Source organism: Pleurodeles waltl, chromosome 5, assembly GCF_031143425.1.
Source record: "Pleurodeles waltl isolate 20211129_DDA chromosome 5, aPleWal1.hap1.20221129, whole genome shotgun sequence".
Taxonomy (NCBI): domain Eukaryota; kingdom Metazoa; phylum Chordata; class Amphibia; order Caudata; family Salamandridae; genus Pleurodeles; species Pleurodeles waltl.
Window position 1 is genome coordinate 217,174,858 of NC_090444.1, and position 19,031 is coordinate 217,193,888.

The 19,031-nt window shown below is 43.8% G+C and overlaps 1 protein-coding gene across 1 annotated transcript in view; it reads left to right on the top strand.

Moving 5' to 3' along the window:
* Nucleotides 1–19,031, top strand: part of INTS7 (integrator complex subunit 7) — a 182,659-nt gene that overhangs the window by 122,248 nt on the left and 41,380 nt on the right. The window contains exon 16 of the mRNA XM_069233929.1: nucleotides 5,934–6,002. Coding sequence (XP_069090030.1) covers nucleotides 5,934–6,002 — 69 coding nt within the window. The remainder of the gene's footprint in view (nucleotides 1–5,933; nucleotides 6,003–19,031) is intronic.

Below are 19,031 nucleotides of genomic sequence, written 5' to 3' on the forward strand. Positions count from 1 at the left end.
CTTACCGCCCTGATCAAGAATCACCAACAAAGTGAAAGGGCAAGGCTTGGATGATCAAAGTAGGCCTCCGGAACAGGAACTCAGGAAGTTGCTTCTGCTCTGCACCAGGACCTCTGAATAGTGAGCACGTGGAGCTGGGCTGGCTCCCTTATATAGAGTCTTGGCCCAGCCCATAAACCACACCCAGGCATGCTGCAGGGAAAGCTTCTAGAAGGCCCTGGAAAGGGACCACACCCTGACACACTCTGAAAGCCTGCAGCAATACATTGCAAATGAACAGTATTTATAAGCACCTTGAACATAAGTCTTCAGGATTAAACTCTGTGTTGTAATTGCCTGCATGTTAACTTCAGAATTCTGAGTTGTCATGGGGATCTGGGGATTCGGGGATCTGAATGCGGCTAGGAAAGTCGTTGCTGCCCCCTCCGTGTGCCGGCCGTGGGTCTCCTGATCTCCTGCTTGGAATAAAACCTTTTACCTGCGACGCCCTCCGTTGTCCCGAGTGTCGTCTTTAAGGACTCCATTGCTACACTCTGCAATGCAAAAGGTTAAATAACAGCATAGCAGCACAATGCATAAATTACGTTATCTTGAAAGTGCTGGGTTTTTGCATTCTAGTCGCCCATAGAGCGCGCACTGCCCTGATGTTGACACTAAGCAGGACTCAGCTCCTTCTTGCCACTCTCACTCGCCTGAGAAGGCGTGGGGTGGGCACCATACATTTCGATCAAATTTCTGAAGATGTTCAACTTCAGGGTCAATCCAAAAACGTATTCCGGCACAACCAAAGTTTCTGGAGCCGTCCACTACTCATAAACAGATCGAAGAGTTCTGCAAGGCCATGCTTCGACTTTGAATCCTTGTGGCTCACTCTGGCGCACCTGTGGGTGTCACACAGCTAAGAGTTTCTCAACCAGGATTATCTCCTACGTGTTCACCATTGATGCCAGCTGGACCCAGTGAGCCCCGTATGGGGCTGCTTGCGGCTCTGGTCTCGACTCTACGGTGCCACAGTCCACACCAGTTCCTTGTACTTCGACACCGATGTTGAGTCCATCGACACCGCAAGGTGAGGCCTCAGTTGTCCTCTCTGACAGAGAGTCACCACTGGTTCAACCTCAACCAAGCTTGTGCTCGGCCACTGTTAATGACCCACTTACACAGCTAGATCTGCCTTCATCTAGATGAATACACACCTTGCATTCCCCATTTGGCACACATTCAAGCAATGATTACAATGTGGGTGATGAGACTGGCTAACCTTATTTGCTGTTTCTGCCTTTTTTCTCTAAAACAGCTTTCTCTAGGGAGAGAGGATCCACTTCAATGGAAAAAAGACCACTGGCTAGGCATTAGACTCTAGATTTTGTTTGAGGGGGTGGCGGGGGGAGATGGCAAGCCAATGAAGTTTTGATAGTGGTACCGCCACCATCTCAGCTGTACGGTGTCCCGCCTTCCACTCTTTAAAGAGTCCATAATTTTCTCCTTTGACTGTTGCTGTAAAAAATTTTAATATACTCTGTGAATTCACTCGCAAGGCAATTAGTGGTATTATATGTGTATGTTACTTACTTTCCACAAACCTAGTTTGACCTGTTCTGGTGGCAGAAAAAAAAATCTAATTCAGGGAGGAGGAAAATTTGTGGGGAAGTGGTCTATTTCTCTAACTTCAGAAGAATCTAGCAGAATACTGGAGAGGGTATTCTCTATGATGTACAGTGGCTTGCTAAATATTTTTAAATAGTCAATTGTGTTTTGGCATCCTCATAACCCATATCATATGGCTGTGCCAATTTATATTGCAGGAACAATTTCCTCATTTCCAGCTGAATATTTACTGCAGAAAAACCTGTTAAAGCATGCCAGGATTACAATAGTAGTACCTAAGATTTAATAAACTCCTGTTAGGATTATTGACACCTTTTACCAAGGGTAGTGGATGTTTTCTTTGCTGATGAAGGCAACTTTTCTCAACACTGGTTGCATGTTTTCAGAATGCGGGCTCCCTATTTGGAGTGTAATAGCATAACCTTTTTTTGTTTGTCTAGCACTCTGTGAGTGTGTAAGTGTAATAAAACACATCTGGCAATGTATTACATGCAGACATTAACCCATCTCTGCCTCACTAGTGTTACTCCTACCTGTATATGTGGATGATCAACTTTGTATTCTCAGTTGAAATTTTGGGAGTAAGTGGTGCATGCACTACACAAGGCATAGTAAGAAAAGTAAAGATTTTTTTTTAACTCCTATATAACCAACAATTTCAAGCTGAGAGAGCTGGGTTTGCCTTACAAAAATAACTAGTGAGGTAGAGATTGTTGGTAATGCAGTTGCTTCAAAAGATGTGACCAAGGTAGCTCAAAATGTGCACTTCATTTTTAGAAAGGGATGCATGAGAATGTTTTAAGTAGGTTTGAACATTACCAAGTTTAGCTTCCAGTTGTGTTTGACTGTGTGGTAGCTGGTGGAACATTGAAACAAACATCCAGAAGTACAGCTATTTACAGATCCAAGTTTCACCTTGTTGAAATCGATGCACTACATTGTGACATCTGTGGGGTTGTTGGCAACTACTTCTATTTCTTTCTTCCTCAATCTGCAGCTATCATTTTAGGACCAACTTTTCTGAGTTTGTGAGCCACTGCAGGTGACCTCGGCGGCACCTCTGTTCAATTTCTCTGTGTTTGGGTGATCCTTTTGACGGTATCTGTACAAAACATCAACTATCATTAACTGTAAACTCTATATGTAGGGATAATCCCTCCTTTTGCCCTACCCATAGTTGATGCGGAGACCAAATATTTTCTGTGTGTTTTTTTTTTTTTTTTATCCATGGTGGACCATACGTAGGTACTTATGTCATAGTAGGTAATATTAGTGTGATTTGCTCAGTTTTTTTGTATAAAGACAAGAGTCAGTTTTCATTAATAAATATTAAATTGTGTTTGCTAACTATTTAGGTTTTATGGCCACTAAAATTCCTTTTTACAATTAAAAAGAATGAAGCATTTGGGTCATAATCTTTCTACTTGGCATCCTAGTTGTACATAATTGCTTAGGATGCTGAATAATATGGTATGTGCTGAAGATGATCAAAGAGGAATGAGACAATACGCTGACAGTACAATTTAAATAACATAAAAAATGTACATAAGTAAGAAATATGCATCTTAGTGAGGGCCCTGCCATCAAAGGGGTCAGTCATGCAAGATCTGGAGATTTAAGAGGCGGACCTTGTGGACGGACTTATATTATGAGTGTCTGGACCTCCGTTTTCCAGGAAAGTTTTTATCGTAGGAGGTTTCTAGAACATCAAGGAGCTTGAACCTGGATTAGGAGCGTGGGTTGATAATAGAAACATGTGAGGTTCTTCGATCTCAGTACTCCTGCTCAGATGCAACAGGAGTAGTTAAATGGAGAGATAGCCAGAAGGGAGAGTTAGTATTCACCCTTCATAGCTGATATGATCTCAGGTCACAAGTTTGAATCCTGTCAATTCCAAAAAACTCTACCTTCATTTTTTCAGAATTCAGTAAATTAAGTTCCAAGAAATAGTAAAACAGTAACAGCTGTCACAGGGTTTAGAGTACAGCGGAATGTGATGGGAAGCCCCACTTAAAAACAGGTCATCATTATTATTATTACTATTATTGTGAGGTTCCATGTTTATTGCCTCGGAGACTAGCCAGAAGAACTTAGAGTACTTTGTTTGACTGACAGTCAGCTTGACTTTGGTAGCAGAGAGTGTGTGTATGACAAAAGATGTGGAAGAGTGTGCTGATAGCAACAGTTATGTTTTTGTCCAAGTGGAAGGAGGACTCCTATTTCGACGCTGGGATTACTAGCCGCGGGCAGATAGTATCAGTGTTTCATGGGAAGAAGGTGACGGTAGTAAGGGTGGGGGCAACACAAGTTGGGAATATATGTTTAGTTTTGGATTTAATAAACATATAAGATATCAGTGCAGTCTTTTATCTGATGGCTTTGGGCTAGCTGTAGCACCCTGTTTGCAGATGAGAAGTGTGGAATGGGAAGGAGAAGATGCAAGTGTCATCAGCAAAAATGTGATGGAATTCCAAAGGAGGAGATATTGACTAGGGAGGTAGTCTGGAGAGGGAGCAGACTCTGAAGGAGGCCTAGGATGTTGAAGGGACACTAGGAGATTAAAAAAAAAAAGAGGTAACTGGGGTGACTGGATAACTAAGACTGTGATGTAAAAAGAGGTGAAAGTAACAAGTATGGTGAAATAATCAAACTTGTATTCTGCTGAAAAGTCAAAGTTCAGAATAGATGAGAGCTAGTTTAGTAAGTGGAACACTTGCCTTAGACGTCTTTGTGGAATAAAGTAGAATGAGCCCAAATAGTAGGCTGGTTCGGTGAGTTTTGGGAATTAAGAAAAAGCCTGAGTGGTTGAATATCAGGCCGTAAAGCATTTTAGAGAAAATAGGAAGTTGAGAGAAGGCATGGTATTTGAAAGGGGAGTAGAGTTCATATGTCAGTTTTGGAAAATGGGGGTTATCATCACAAATTGCAGGCATTATGGAGAGGGCTTTGGCAGGAGATTTAATGAAGAATTCAAAGAGGTAGGGCTGTACAGTGGTACAGAGTGTAAGAAGAGTAATAATTAGAGGTATACGAAATTCTCGTAATTACGCAAAATCTCAGCAAAATTATGCGTACTAACGCAAAATGTAAATCTTTCATTTAATGCTGTATTTTATGTTTATATAGAATGCTTTTCACTCTAAATATTAGTGTAAGAAACAAAACAAAACTGTAAAGGAGCTGCTCGTGTTCTGTTATTTGCTATTAAAAAAAACACAATTTACCCCAAATGGTGCAAAATTACACAATGTGGTGTAATGGCATTATTTGGGGGATTTCATGTAACAAGCGCAACACTAAATTACGCCAACGTATTTAATAATTTGTTTAGGACTATTAATAGAGTGGGGGAGATAAAAGCACCTGGGTGGACACTGGTGGGTTTTTCGGATTAGAGTTTGAAAAAAGGCTTGAAAGGGGTGGTAGCTTAGAAGGAGGCAAGATTGAGGTTGGGGGGAAAAAATGCAGGCAGATAGGGGACAGGCTTTCGGTATTAGAGGTGATTGTGGAATAGCAAAAGAAATCACTAGATGGTAGATTGGGCTGGGTTTATGTGATAAAAGAAAGGTTTACTGTTCAAGATAGATCCCGTGGGTGTGATTGAAGAGGAATGATGAGGGCTTGGTGATCAGGCAATTTGACCAAACCCATGTAATTATGAATTTACAGATAATGAAGATTTGGGTGATTATTTTTTTTGGTGAACTAGTGTGTAGGACACTGACCCCTTGAGGAGGTGTTTTTGCATTAGGGTTTTGAAGTAGCAGATCTTAGGTGTAAGCCAGAGTTGATGACCGTGGGCAGGTGGGGTAAGCGTGCAGAGGGGAAAATCATGGATGAACTGACGTTTTGTTGAATTTGTAAGAAGAGGAACATGCTAGTGAAATGAGGTTGTAAAGCTATTAAAGGTCCAGGATTTGAATGGTGTTGGAATTCCATCATGGGGCTTTTGATGATTGGGCCTGAGAGGCTGGGGTGATGATTATAGTCCTATGAGCTGAATGTTGATTTAAAATATTCAACCTATCTTTTAATGCCCAGAAGGTGGGATGAGGTAACTGATAAGAGATGTTTGAGACTCACTGTTTTGTTATACCCAGTTGGTAGATTGGTCTAAAGGGTTTAGCGCTTCTTGGAACCTTACACTTTCTATTTTACTTTATTACAGTGTCCTCCTAGATTTTAGCTATCCAAACACTTCATTATTGAAAACTGCAGGAAACTTTATTACGCTATAATCTCTTAGTAAATGAAAAAAATAAACTAGCAAAACAGATTTAATATGACAGTTCTTTTTGAGTTGATGAAACCTTAACAGCTGTTAGTCAACAACAAAGCTGCCTTTTGATTTCCCACGCTATTGAAGCCCTCATCCTGGACCCCGAGTCAGCAAGGTAAGTAGTGTCATTTTAAACTTGACTGATCAATCCACAAATGTTTTATTCTTAGCGAATTACCTTAAGTGAATCATATATTCAAGGTTTTGCTAAATGTTGTCTTGATTTGTTGTGATAGCTTCATAAAATTACACAGCACATACTCAAATCTTCTACAGTTATATTATATTGTTTGCTTAGTAACTACTCAATCTGTCACGGAGTCTTATATTTTGAATTGGCCATATTTATTGCCAGTGTTATTTAGCACAGGCCTGACCGCAAAGACACCTCAGGGCTTCATGAAGAATAGATAAATATTAATGTCAAACATTGTTATGCCTGTCAGATGCAGGTTGCATATTTTTGTTAATTTGTATTGCACTCAAACAGCCAATTGTAACTTTCAAATGTAACGATTTTCCCAGAAGTGAGAGTTAAACATGTTATATGGTCCAGTATTTCAATTGAGGGGTTCTGGTGACATCATAAACGACGAGGCGGAAGGCAGAGTCAATCTCACCAGAACCCGAGAAGGCAATATAGGATCATATCGCGCGTTACACATATTTTTATATTTTTTCTATTACGTGTTTATTTTGGGGTAGATATCTTTAAAAAGTTGTTTTCTTTACGTGTCAACTACCTATGGACACTGATAGCAATTCGAATATGTAACTTTACATTTCATGAATAAATTGTTGATAAAACAACACACAGTGGTGAGGGCTAGAGGGGTTTTATGCAAGTCTTTGAATGAACCGTTTACCACATAGTTACGATTCATTACATTTACCCCATGATTTCTCTCGAAATGTAAAAATGTAACAAACATTTTTTTTTCCAGCTAAAATGAATGAAAATAATTCTACTTGAGAATGTGCTGAATAATTACATTCTGATTGCCACTTCTGATCCGACATTCCTCACCTTGTAAATACCCACAGCTAACAGACTTGACCCGGAATTATTTTATAGCATTGCTTCTGCATGCCAGCAGGTGGCTATATGCAGCTCCACGTCAGCTTCGGATGGGACATCGGAGTTGCATGCAAGCCCCAACCCTGCTTGCTGATGTCAGTCCTTTTCTTTCCCTGTGTTCGGATGTGGATCTGGAAATCACTTCCAAACCTTTTTCTCACCTTTAACAATTTTTTTCCTTCAGATTTTTTCACAATGTGCAAGGGAACATGCCCCCTTCTAAAACCACAGGGTTTAAGCCCTTTAGGGACGCTCACAAAATTATGTCTGTAACAGATCGCCACAAGGTCTGTATTTGCCGTTTATGATTGACGCACAGCTCCAAGACTTGCAGGAATTGCACCTGGAGGAACCCTAAGACGATCTAGCACTGTAAGACCAAACTCTATGGCCAAGCACCGACGGAAGGCTCGCAAGTCCTGCTTCTGGTTGAGGATGTGAGATTCTTTTCTCACCGTAGAAGTCACATGGATGTCAAGGTACCTGTACCTGTCGATCTCAGTCCTGATCTCCTCCCGAGAAAACGTTTCCCCAACATATCCTGATGCACCCCGAACTCCCAAGTCTGTTGGGGAAGGTTTTATAGAAGCCATGTTGAGAACAGTCTGCACCCCTCTGGCTCCCCTTGGCGCACCTTTGGGCCCCACAGGTCATATGAGTCTTCCAGTAGGATTACCATCTACAGATCTCTTCAGTGCCATCTGAGCCTTTTAATCCTGCCGTGGGTTGCGACACAACCTCAGCGCCAACACCCAATCCGACTTTAATTCTGTTGCCAAGATCCACCCTAGTTCTTGCCATGTCGAAGCCAGCCTAACACCGCAGGAGGGACTCCAAAACAAACCTAACTTGATTTTGACCGAAGTCTTGTCCCGCTCAAGTCCTGACGCAATTGGTCCAACCTCATTCAGACTCAGGCATGATGCTGCCACTACCTAGAAGCACTCCACAACGTTTTTGGTTCAGATTCTGAACATAGCTAACTTGGCCTGTGCTAATATAATGGAGGTCACTGGGATGATGCACCCCAGTATTAAGCTGGCAACAACCTCCTCCTGGACTTACAAGAGGCTAGTGCTTGGACACTTCCCCTAACACTGGATTGTGTTCTTCCCCTGGCCACTCAACAGAAGAATCTGCATAATTTGCTGTAGTGATCAGGTGGGTGGCCAAAGTCTTACACTTACCGTCTGTAGAAGATAAAAATAGTGTTGCCAGAGGGTCTGCAGTCTGGCCAGTCTTCAGCAGAGCCACTATTACCTTTTAATGAGGCCATCACAGACATGTTACAGGCCCTTGGGCCAAACTTTGCTGTTGCCTGCCGGTAAATTGGCAAGTGGCTGGATGCCACAGACCTGCCCCAGGTGACCCTGCCTTCCTCACTGAAGTGCTCACACCTGAGAACCTAGTAGTCCAGACAGACATAAGCAGAGTGAACCAAACTAATTTCCTTCAACTCTTCTCAATAAGGAGTCAAAACATGGAGGTATTTGGGAAAAGGATACCCTCCTCAGCCAGTCTTGCTCTTTGCTCTGTCTGTGCTAGCTCTCTCCTTGGACGATACTTGCACTTATTTTGGGACCTCCTCCCCTTTGCACATACAGCCCAGCTCCAGGTGATGTGGTCCCTGGTGCCGAAATAGGCCCGGGCAGGGGGTCTACCTGGCTCCTTCCCTCTTTGCAGATTCTGCAGGGGGATGTGGTCACAGGGGTCGAAATCAGCACAGGGAGAGGGGGCGCATGGCCAGGCCCCAGGAGATAGGGTCCCTGGGGCTGAAAAAGGACCGGGAAAGGGGGGGTGCCCCCTTCCCCAGAAACTAGTACTGGGCCCCAGGGGATGGGATGGAGTCCCCTCGACCACAATCTGCCTGGGGTTGGGAGGCTATACGCACCTCTCCTCACCATAAAATAAATATTTGTTCCACTTCCCCTCTGGGACCTGGCTCATCTAGGGAGGGGGGGTGGGCTTGTGCAGGAGATCTTTTTTTTTTTTGTGTGTGTGTTTTGTTTTTTTCAAATTTTGACACAGATTTGCGGATCTTCCACGAATTGGCTGCAGAATGTTTTCAGCAATTACTTTTTGGCCCCAGGTGCGGTCCTTTGGGACCTCACCATCTGGCCTCGGATGGAGGAGCTGGGGGTTAGAGTATTTCTACCCTGCCCCCTCTGTTTTTTTTTTTTTTTCTTAGGACTTAGGCCAAGTCCTAAGATGGCTGCCACCACTTCCTGGTTGAGGTGGTGGCAGACAATTAGATCTCAGTTCGAGATCTGTCTGGATCTGCGGAGCCTCCATGTCCCTAGATATGCAAAGTTTTTGAACATTACTTGCTCAAAAACGACTGAACTTATTTACACCAAAACACAAAAAGCAGTCTCTCTCGACCTAGACCTTGGTTTCTGCCACATGTGGTGTAAATCAGTTCACCGGTTTAGGTTGTAGCTGTGTCTGAACTTCCAATGGGAAGATCACCGGAGAAAACGCATTTTGGCAACCCCTTTTATCTCAGCCCTCGCTTGACGGATAATCCGTGTGCAAACTGGGCAAAAAGGAGAACTTTTTTGGAAAGTTTCTTGGAGATTCGTCAAATGGCGCCAGATTTATTAGCAACACAAAAAAATGTGGCTGCCACTGGTAATATGTACCTAGATACATATATACATAGGTGCCTAGATATGTGTTTTCACTGAAAAAACCCCCCAAAGATTAAAGTATAGTTAGATGAAAATTTCAGTGACAAGGTCGTTTCAAAACCACTGATATTCACCAGTTGTAGTTATGTCTGTCATGTAGGGTCTCATTATTCTAATGAGACTACTGGATTTGAGGGGCAGAATCGCCTACGGTGAGGGAGACTGAGTCTAACCCACTACAGGTGACACCTGTTGCCCCAATCTGGATTTTTTGCTACGGCTAACTAGCAGTGCCTCATGTCTACCCAAGAGGAGGGATGATTGGGCAGCCGAGCGCATGACACAATTGACTCCTCAGGGAAATCGTGGTCACTCATATCACATCTGTTTCTCTCAGTTACATTAGTCTCAAGCAGAGGCAGTATATGGTTCAATAAGGTTTTTAATGAAGCAACTGCATCTTAGATAATAAAGCATGTACTGCAATAACCAGGACGATAAAACATGACAGGTTAAAATTGTGACAAGGAAAGTAAAGCATAGAAATAACGCTACCATGTTATCACTAGAGTCAATAGACTAATTCCTACCTAGACTATATTAGAGCACAGCATGTTAAGCTCTAGTTCTGCACTTCAGGGCCCCCTGGGAAGACATCATCCCCCATACCTGAGCAAAGGCCTGAAGTCTGCATAAGCAGCTGTTGCAAAGCATTCAGCAATAGCATATAGTTGTGGTCATCTGGCTGGAATCTCCCTCTAACGTGTATGGGACAAGGAAGTGTTTTTATAATAAGACAGCTGATATTCTGAGAAAATGTCCCCACCTAAGGATGTGTATGTTTCTGTGAATACCGGAGACAAAGTGTTACCACGTTTACCGGCAACCTACCTTACTGCAGCTTTGAGAGAAGCACAGAGTGAAAGAAATGTCTTGTTTAAGAACACAGTGCTGGCCTAGACAAAGAACAGCTAGATAGAGAGAAATAAAACAAGACCGCAAATGTGGCTATTGTTAAAATAGACGCTGAAAACAATATATCTAGGTGAAGGTGCACAGCTTCAGGCTCGGATTTATTAAAATAACGTGCATGGAGCTTTAACTGAAATGGTTACACAACACCATCCCCTTGCCGGTTTAAAGGTGGTTCAAAGCCTAATTATGTTAGAAAACTACTAAAAATACAAACTAAGGCATATGTATAAAAAATGTCAATAATGACAAGTCAGAAAGACACTTGAGCAAATATAAAAGGACAATTTAAGAATATTAACTTGAGGTGTAAAAAAAATAAAATAAATGGGCCACATTTCAAGAATCAAAGTAATTCTGGAAGTAGCCAATCGAATCCGGGATGAGTGAAGACCAGAAATCCTCCACTTCGGCAGGTGGTAAAGTAAGAAGCTCATCCCCAAGAAGAACCAAGGAGCATTCGTGTTCCAAAACCTGAGCGTCAGCCAAGGCAGCAGCATTCCGTGGTGTGCCCAAAACGAGTTCAGGTCTGCATCATCCATGAAGGGCAACTCATAAGCAGCGTCCCGTAGCAGACGCACCCTCAACGCGCATGTCTGGTAATGAGCCCTCAGCGAGAACATCAACAGATCAGCGTCCAACTAAAGCAAGCGCTGCGTAGAAAGACAGACTTTCAGTGCATGTTTGAACGAACACCAGAGGCACCCAAACACGGGCTGCACACAATGCAAAACCGGTCTGAATGACCGAGACCAGTCACACTCCAATTGCTCCAGGAGTGTTGCTCCAAAGTACTGCATCATGCGTTCACGACACAGCTGCGCTGGTGGGAGCACTTTAATTTCTCCTTGTTGCGGCGGGACAGTCATTGCGCAGACAAAATAGCAATAGCAAAATGCCACCTATTATAGCCAAAGTTATTGGAAATCCCCTGAAAATGCTAGAGAATATTGAATGGATGGCTGATGGTATTAAACCGAATATAGAGGAGAAGGTGTGAACGAAACCAGAACCAACTGCCTTAAAGAAATTTGCGATTCCATTAGTACTGGACGCATTAAATATTCATCCCACGAGCTCACCAAAGTGTCTCTGAAAGTTAGTATTTAAAAGAGACTGTATCTCTGCTGATGACCTTGCTACGTGAAGTGCGTAGGTCTTGTATGCAAATGTGAGCGCCACTACTATAACTCATGCCCTAAAGTAGCCATAACTCGCGTCACACCATGCATAGTTTCGACATCAATGATGTTATTTAAAATTTTGCAGTGATGTTATGAATAATGTTACAGAAAATGTTATAAGTGATGTAATGGGTGGGGTAATTAGCTGTGCATGGCGAGAGCTTGTGTGTAGTTACTTTAGTGTTTTTTTAGTTTAAATTTGGTCACTGAAATTTCCACCTAACTAGAACATTACTTTCTTTTTTTTTTTTTTTTTTTTTCAGTGATTTTTCAATTTTTTTTTTTTATTATTTATTTTTTTTAAGTAAATTAATACTTTATTATCATATGTCAAAGCCAACCCATGTGCCAGGGCCCTGCGCCCAACCCCCACTGCTGGACATGGGTTTGGCTCCAGAACCTGGGCTATACTGAGACCCAGCCCTTTTTATATTTTTTTTTAACCTCCGCAGGCGAACCAAAGAGAAAAAAAAAATCTCAAATTTGGGCCAAGGAGGGGGTCAGGGCACCCCTACCCAGCTGCCTTACACATTGGTTTTTTAAATGTTCATAGCAGTGACCGAATCTCTGAGTCCTTAAAGGGTGGCCGCAAAAATGTCTCTTAATGCAGTAGATGGGACAAAAAGGCCTTTCGACCAATGAGATGACTCCGTTTTTTAAATTTGCGCGACCATGGTACTCCCGCAAGACTCTTGCGAAACCAACAGCCAGATATACAAATATTGTTTTAAGCTTAATGTCTCAAAAACTACTATAAGGATTTACACCAAACCATAACAAACATGCTTTCTGGACCAAGAGCTAGCTTCCTGCTAAATTCAGTGTAATCCCATTCAGCTGTTGGGCTGTAGCTCTTTACAAAAAAGTCCATGGAAAATGCATGGGGAGATTTGGTTTTGTGTCCCACCTTTTTTCTCGACCTTCCACTTCATTGATCACCCAGAAACTTTCCAAAAAGGAGCTGAGGTAGATGAACATTTTATTTGGATAATTTCTTGAAGATTCATCAAACGATGCCAAAGTTATCAGCAAGCCAAAAAATCCTCTTCCTGTGGAAACGCAGACCTAACTACCCAGTCGTGACATGAGCCTTTCCATTTTAATGTTTATAGGATTCTTTGGTCTTTAATACAGGAAAAATGGCTCAACAGAACTGCACCAAACTTGACATGTAAATAAAACTTTACTAAAGGAAGTACCTTTGCTTGGTTTGGTTTAAAAGTTTTTTTTTGTTTTTTTCTTAAACTAGCCTATACAAGGTTGTTTGGTCTGAGCACGAGGAGATTACATTTTAGAGATGGCTGGACCATTGGAAGATCCACTAATCCACAGATGATTTGTGAATTAATTTCAAAATTTAAAGGCACACTGTCCGACTGCAGCACGACCGCTGTGGCCATAATGTGGGGCTTGGACTGCCGCATTGACAGCGGTCCGAACGCCACCGCAAGTCCTCGTAATGACCCCCACAGTCTCCTTTAGGCAACTTTAGTACAACAGAAACTGAGCCTTTTTCAACAAAAGTTAGTCTCATTGCATTTGGTATGTTGACCTCACCAGGGACCCATCTCCAACGATGTGCCACCATCAACATCCAAAAAACAAGTGCTCAAATGAATACTGTCATTCTTAAGACTCATTACCCCTGGACAGCACTGATTTTCTGGACAAAATCCAAGTCTTCAAGCTGTATCTCAAGTAGTATCCCTGATTGAAGTGACCTAATGGCCTTCGGCATTTACATCTACAATGGTCAGTACTTAAAACCATTGCTTAGATGGTCTAGAATGTACCCTCCTGAAAAACAGCTCTGCTTTAATGATTTCCATGTATTAGAAGTCATTCCATACCAGATTTTGTAATTCTGACCACTACTAAAAGACAGCAATAAACCCAAACTTGATTGCAATAATCTCACCAGGCAACAAGTTCAATTTCGTGGCCTTAATGTTTGGAGAATGGGTACTGCCATACCTTTTCACTCTATCAGCAACCTTGGCCACATCCCTTTTGGCTACAAGATGTATGGAGACCATATAGGTTGTTATAGTTCATCCCAGAATTTATAGTAGGACTTTCAAGTCATTCCACAAGTAGCAGATAAATGCTTCAATGGATGCAGGGGAACCTTGTGGGTAGACATCATTTGCCAGTAGCCCGGAGCTATGAAGAACACAGAGTGATGCACCAAAATTAGGGCCCTCAAGGGAAAGTTCCTGTCCCTAGAAATCAGTTCGCAGTGCGGAAAGGATAGGCAGGTCGGTAAGGAATCTGCAGCTAGAATGTATCTACCAGATATTTTATTACCGAAGGTAAGTAACTTGCACATCTGATAGAGACTTCTAGTTGCAGATTCCTTACCTTGGAATAGATACCCGAGCAATACCATCCCCGGTGGTGGGCCTACAACTAAGATCACACCAAAAAGTCCTTTAGGACCGAACGGCGAAAGTAGCCGTCCCTTTAGACCGGATTGTCCAGGCAGTAGTGCTTGGTAAAAGTGTGCAGCGATGCCCACGTTGCTGCCTGACAAATATCCAGTTTTCACGGACCGCAGCACTAGACTGTTGGAAGAAAACAACTTCTTCCCCAAATTATCCAGTCTTTTTGATTCCCTATCCGGGGGTGTGGCAGGGAATGTGCCAGATGAAGAAGAAGCCTGAATGACCAGGCTCTCAGTTGTGGGATGTTGGGTCAGGAATTTTGGGTCTGACAGCGCAGGCCGATGGCAACATGCAATCGTCCTATTCACAGGAGCCCCTGTGCTGGGTCTGGACCAAGTACCCAAAAGGACGTCTGTCAGTGCTTCATTGAAGGGTAAAAGGGGCTCAGAAGAAGAAGACTGGTTGAAGCACATCGGTTAGGATGTTGGGCCTAACCTCCACAGAAGGAAGCTCGAAGTCCAAGACTCAGCTGCCCTTCTCACCACCACAGAGTAAAAAGCACCCTTCTCCGTAGCCACGCTAGGAGGAGAGAGCACACCAGTGTCAGGGGAGGTGTCTAGTCCACTACCATCACCCAAATCCTGCACCCAGTCCATTTGTGGGTCAAGCTGGTATTCTAAAGGGTCCAGCGACCCCTCCATACTTTCCCCGTATCCATACCCACAAGAATAAGGGTATGGATCAACCCTGGGCCCAGGACAGCCCATAGAGAACGGAATCGGCGTCGATCAACGTTGTTCCGGCTCCGGGTCATCGGTTATGAGTATGGGATCGACATCTATTTGTGGGGCCCACCCGAAGTCGGGAGCGTCGACGTCTGACCCGACGCCAGGGAAGGTTGTTGTGGCATGACCGGCGTCGGGACGGATCTGCAATTGGATCCAGAAGGGGCCCTCCGGAGCAGAGGCCAAAGCCGACTGCTTTCAAACCGAGGTCCCCAACCGACTCACCTGTGCCCGAAGGCTCCGAAGGTCGGTTGGACCACCCAAAAATGAGGCGCATGGACTCGTAAAGCTCTTTGAGTTGGGCGGGGGTGGGTCCGGCTCCCAGGAAGTTGGGGAATCGCGGAGCCAACCCAGAAGAAGGCTCCGTTGACGGAGGCCTAGAGCGTCAATGATCTTCCCGCGTCGTATCATCCGATCAACGGGGTGAAGTCGAAGAGTGCTTGTCTTTCTTCTACTTCTTATTCTTGTGTCCCGATGACTTGGAGGACGAAGAGTGGTGGTGACTCCGCGGCCGATCTCAAGACCTTCCTCTCGAACAGGACTGTGAGCACTGCGGAGTCGAGTGCCGGGCCGGCATGAGCTTTAACGACCGCTCCTTCAAAGCCTTCGGGTTCATGGCCTGACACACGGATCACAACTTCGAGTTGTGATCGCATTCCTAACACCATAGGCGCACGAGGTGCGGATCCGTCACCGACCTAGTTCGGTGACAGGAGTCGAGGGGCTTGAATCTGGTCTTTGCGGAACATCCCTCGATGCATCCACGAACTCATCAAAAATGTCGACGTAGTAAAAAAATGACTGAGGTAGCTCTTCTCCAGATCTGCGCGTAGGCTGGGGCGGAAAGAAAAGAACTGACGTCAGCACGACGGGTGGCGTCTATATACGACCACAACATCATCACAGTGATCACGACTCAAACGACCCCTGCGGAGTCGACCGATGCCACCTGACGGCGCGCAGAGGTACTGCTCGAAGAAAAAATTCTCCGGATTCAGTCTGACGCCTGGGGAAATTCAAAGGTAAGGAATCTGCAACTAGAAGTCTCCATCAGATTTACGTATTTAGTTAATGAGGTTCTGGGTATGAACTGCAGCTGTTGATGTGCTTTTTTTTTTTTTTTTTTTTATTAAACATAGGTTATCGCTTTTTTCAACATTACAGCATTCTTATAACCCTCCACCCCCGCTCCGTCTCACAGAGGGCACTGTCCAATAATCTGCACTCCTGGCCACCCATTGCAGAGGGGGTCTCCACCTCTCCCCCCTCCTTGTAGATATCCATGGTTTGCATCTCCTTCGTCCCATTCCAGTGCAACCATGTGCCTGACCACCCAATCCTCCCCATCCCATGGGTCTCATCAAACTGCTCTATTCCTCACCATTCCAAATGTTGTCGATTATTTATTTTTTGGGTGGAGGGCATAATAGCCCTTTGTATATCACCTTTTCACGTGCGTAACCAACATCCATTTCACATTCCCAATCTCTCACTACCATTACCACTGAGGAGCCCCATTTCCAAACACCTTTCTTAGCCAGAAGGAAGCCCAGGCTGAAAAAAAAGTCACTGGTAGAAAGAAGCATCTAATCCACTCCATCTCCCCAACAGTACCATTTGCACCCTTGGATCTACATGAATGTCAGCCGTGCCCTCTAATCTGTGGATAAACTCTTCCCAATACTCGTGGAAACTCGGTCAATCACACAGTGTATGAAGAAACATACCCCTTTGCCCACAACCTCACAGACGCTTCTCATCTGGACCTGTACCCATTTTGTGGAGGAGGACCCTCATATAAGATACACAGTGTAAAATCTTTGTGTATCAATCTATAGTGGGCCTTAATCACTATCACCCTGGGGAATTGCAGCTCATCCCCCCCAAACATTGTCCTCCAACTCTCCCACATCCCCCTGCCACCTAACCCTCAGGGTTTCTAGGCCCCCCTGCATGTTTTTCAACAGTGTCTGATAGGTGATAGAGATCTCTTTGGTGAACACTGGATATCCAGCAGTCTATACTCCAGGGGCAAGATCTCATAACTTCATCAGGCAGGACCAACACCTTAGCACATGTCACAAATGGAGGTATTTAAACAATTCGGAGGGTGGCATCTCATATTCTACACCAAGATGGTCAAACAGAACCTCCCCATTCGCATCCCACACGTCAACCAATGTACTGATCCTTCTCTCATCCCACTTCTGGAAACCGCGAAGACCCAGCACCCTGCCCCCAACTGTGTGCCCAGCCACAGTGGGGTCCTCTGTGTGAGGCACCTATGCGAACCCATTTTCTTCTTCAGCCTATGACAAACTGCCACAACTGTCTTCATCGCCAGATAGACAACCACAGGCACTCTCCCACCATACAGAACATGCAGGTACCTTTTACCTCCATCGGCTCCCAATCCAAGCAAAAAGACGGGTCATCTAGCTGCGCATACGCCCAGCCACTAATCACACTAACTTGTGCTGCCTCGTAGTAGCTCTTCAAATTAGGTAGTGCAAGGTCCTCCCTCATGTGGAATGTTGAAGAGTGGACAGCGCTATCCTTGGTAAGCTCCCTAACACAGCAACTTTCTAAGCAGTCCATCACCTGCCTGACCAAAACTCTTTGAGTATACCAAACCAGCTGTTTTGAAGTATATACGTAAAGCGAGGCACGGCCACTGTTTCAAACAGTGCCGCTCTACCCACCAAGGAGAGCTGCAGTGCCCAGCATCCAACTCCAATTTCCGAAGCAGTGGTGTGAAGTTATCCACATAGTGGGAGTCCTCACATCTGGAGGTCCATAATCCCAGATATTTAAAATGCCTCCGTTCTATTCTGAGCATCCTGGGGAAGACTGCACCGCACTCCTGTAGATGTTCTTATTTAAAAAACTCTGTAAGGCTCAACATGTGACAGTGATTGTATGGTAACTTGTAGAACCTCCTAATAAGTAAAGAGGTACCCAAATAGAAGAAAACAATTCGCTGAATATAAGATGAAATAATGTATCAGCAATCATCACAGCAAAGAATACATTCACCTTAAATAGCTCAGACCCGTTGGCTTTGCTAAAGCTTGCTTCTGCGGCTATGAGCATTTGAAGAGAGGGCACGACTTGCTATTCTCCCCAATTGTTCTCTTGTTTCCCTCTGGGCTTTCTCTTTACTCTCCTTCTCTGCTCCTTGCATCGCATCCCGCCCTACAAGGATCTTCTAGCTGCCAGGTGCTACTCTGCAACTTGTTTGTGTCTTTTGGGGGTGGCATTTTTTGTTTACATATCTATATATATACATATATATATATATACTTTCAATTTACTGCTCTAGAATGGCAATCCACTATGTGTGCATGCTTCACATTGTACGCATATGAATCTACGGCCATTTTCAAGTGGCTTTTCTTGAATAGAAAACACATTCCAAGATGTCTGGCCATACAACCACATGTATACACGTGCATCATGATTCCTGCATATACCCGTGTTGTGACACTGGCTTTTACTTACGCATGTTATTGCCAATGGAAAAAGCATTGGCAAAGCTAATATCAGCCATTTAGAGCCAAAAACCTATTTATTTTTGCCAATGCATGTTTTGATCTGCCAGCTTTCCATACACTGACAACATTAAAAAAATAAAAAATAAACCCCCTTTGGTTGAGGACACCTTTGTACAGCTTTCAATATATTCCCCTACTTTGAGCCTCTTACCCTCTCACTCTTTTGCTTCAAAACCCAACTTGCTCACCTCTCCTGATGAGTTTATAATACACTGCACTCCTATATGGTGCCATCTCATTGCAGACCATTTCCACCTCATGTTTTATTTACTTACAGCTCTGTGTACTTCAAGTCCCTCTTCCCATCTTTTTTGGCAGCCATCTTTAAGTGTATTTCAGGATAGAACTTTTTCGCCTATTTTTCCCCACAACTTTTTCTAGCTTTTTATTGCAGACTTCTCAAACAGGCTCCCAAGTTCGTCATTGTCTTCTGGCCAGTAATCAAACTTGTGTCTACAAAAACGTAATGTGTCCTTCCACACCATATTAAAGCATTTTGCCTTTTTGCAGAGTCCATCTGGCAATCAGATCCTCACTTGATGTTTGTTGTTCTACCA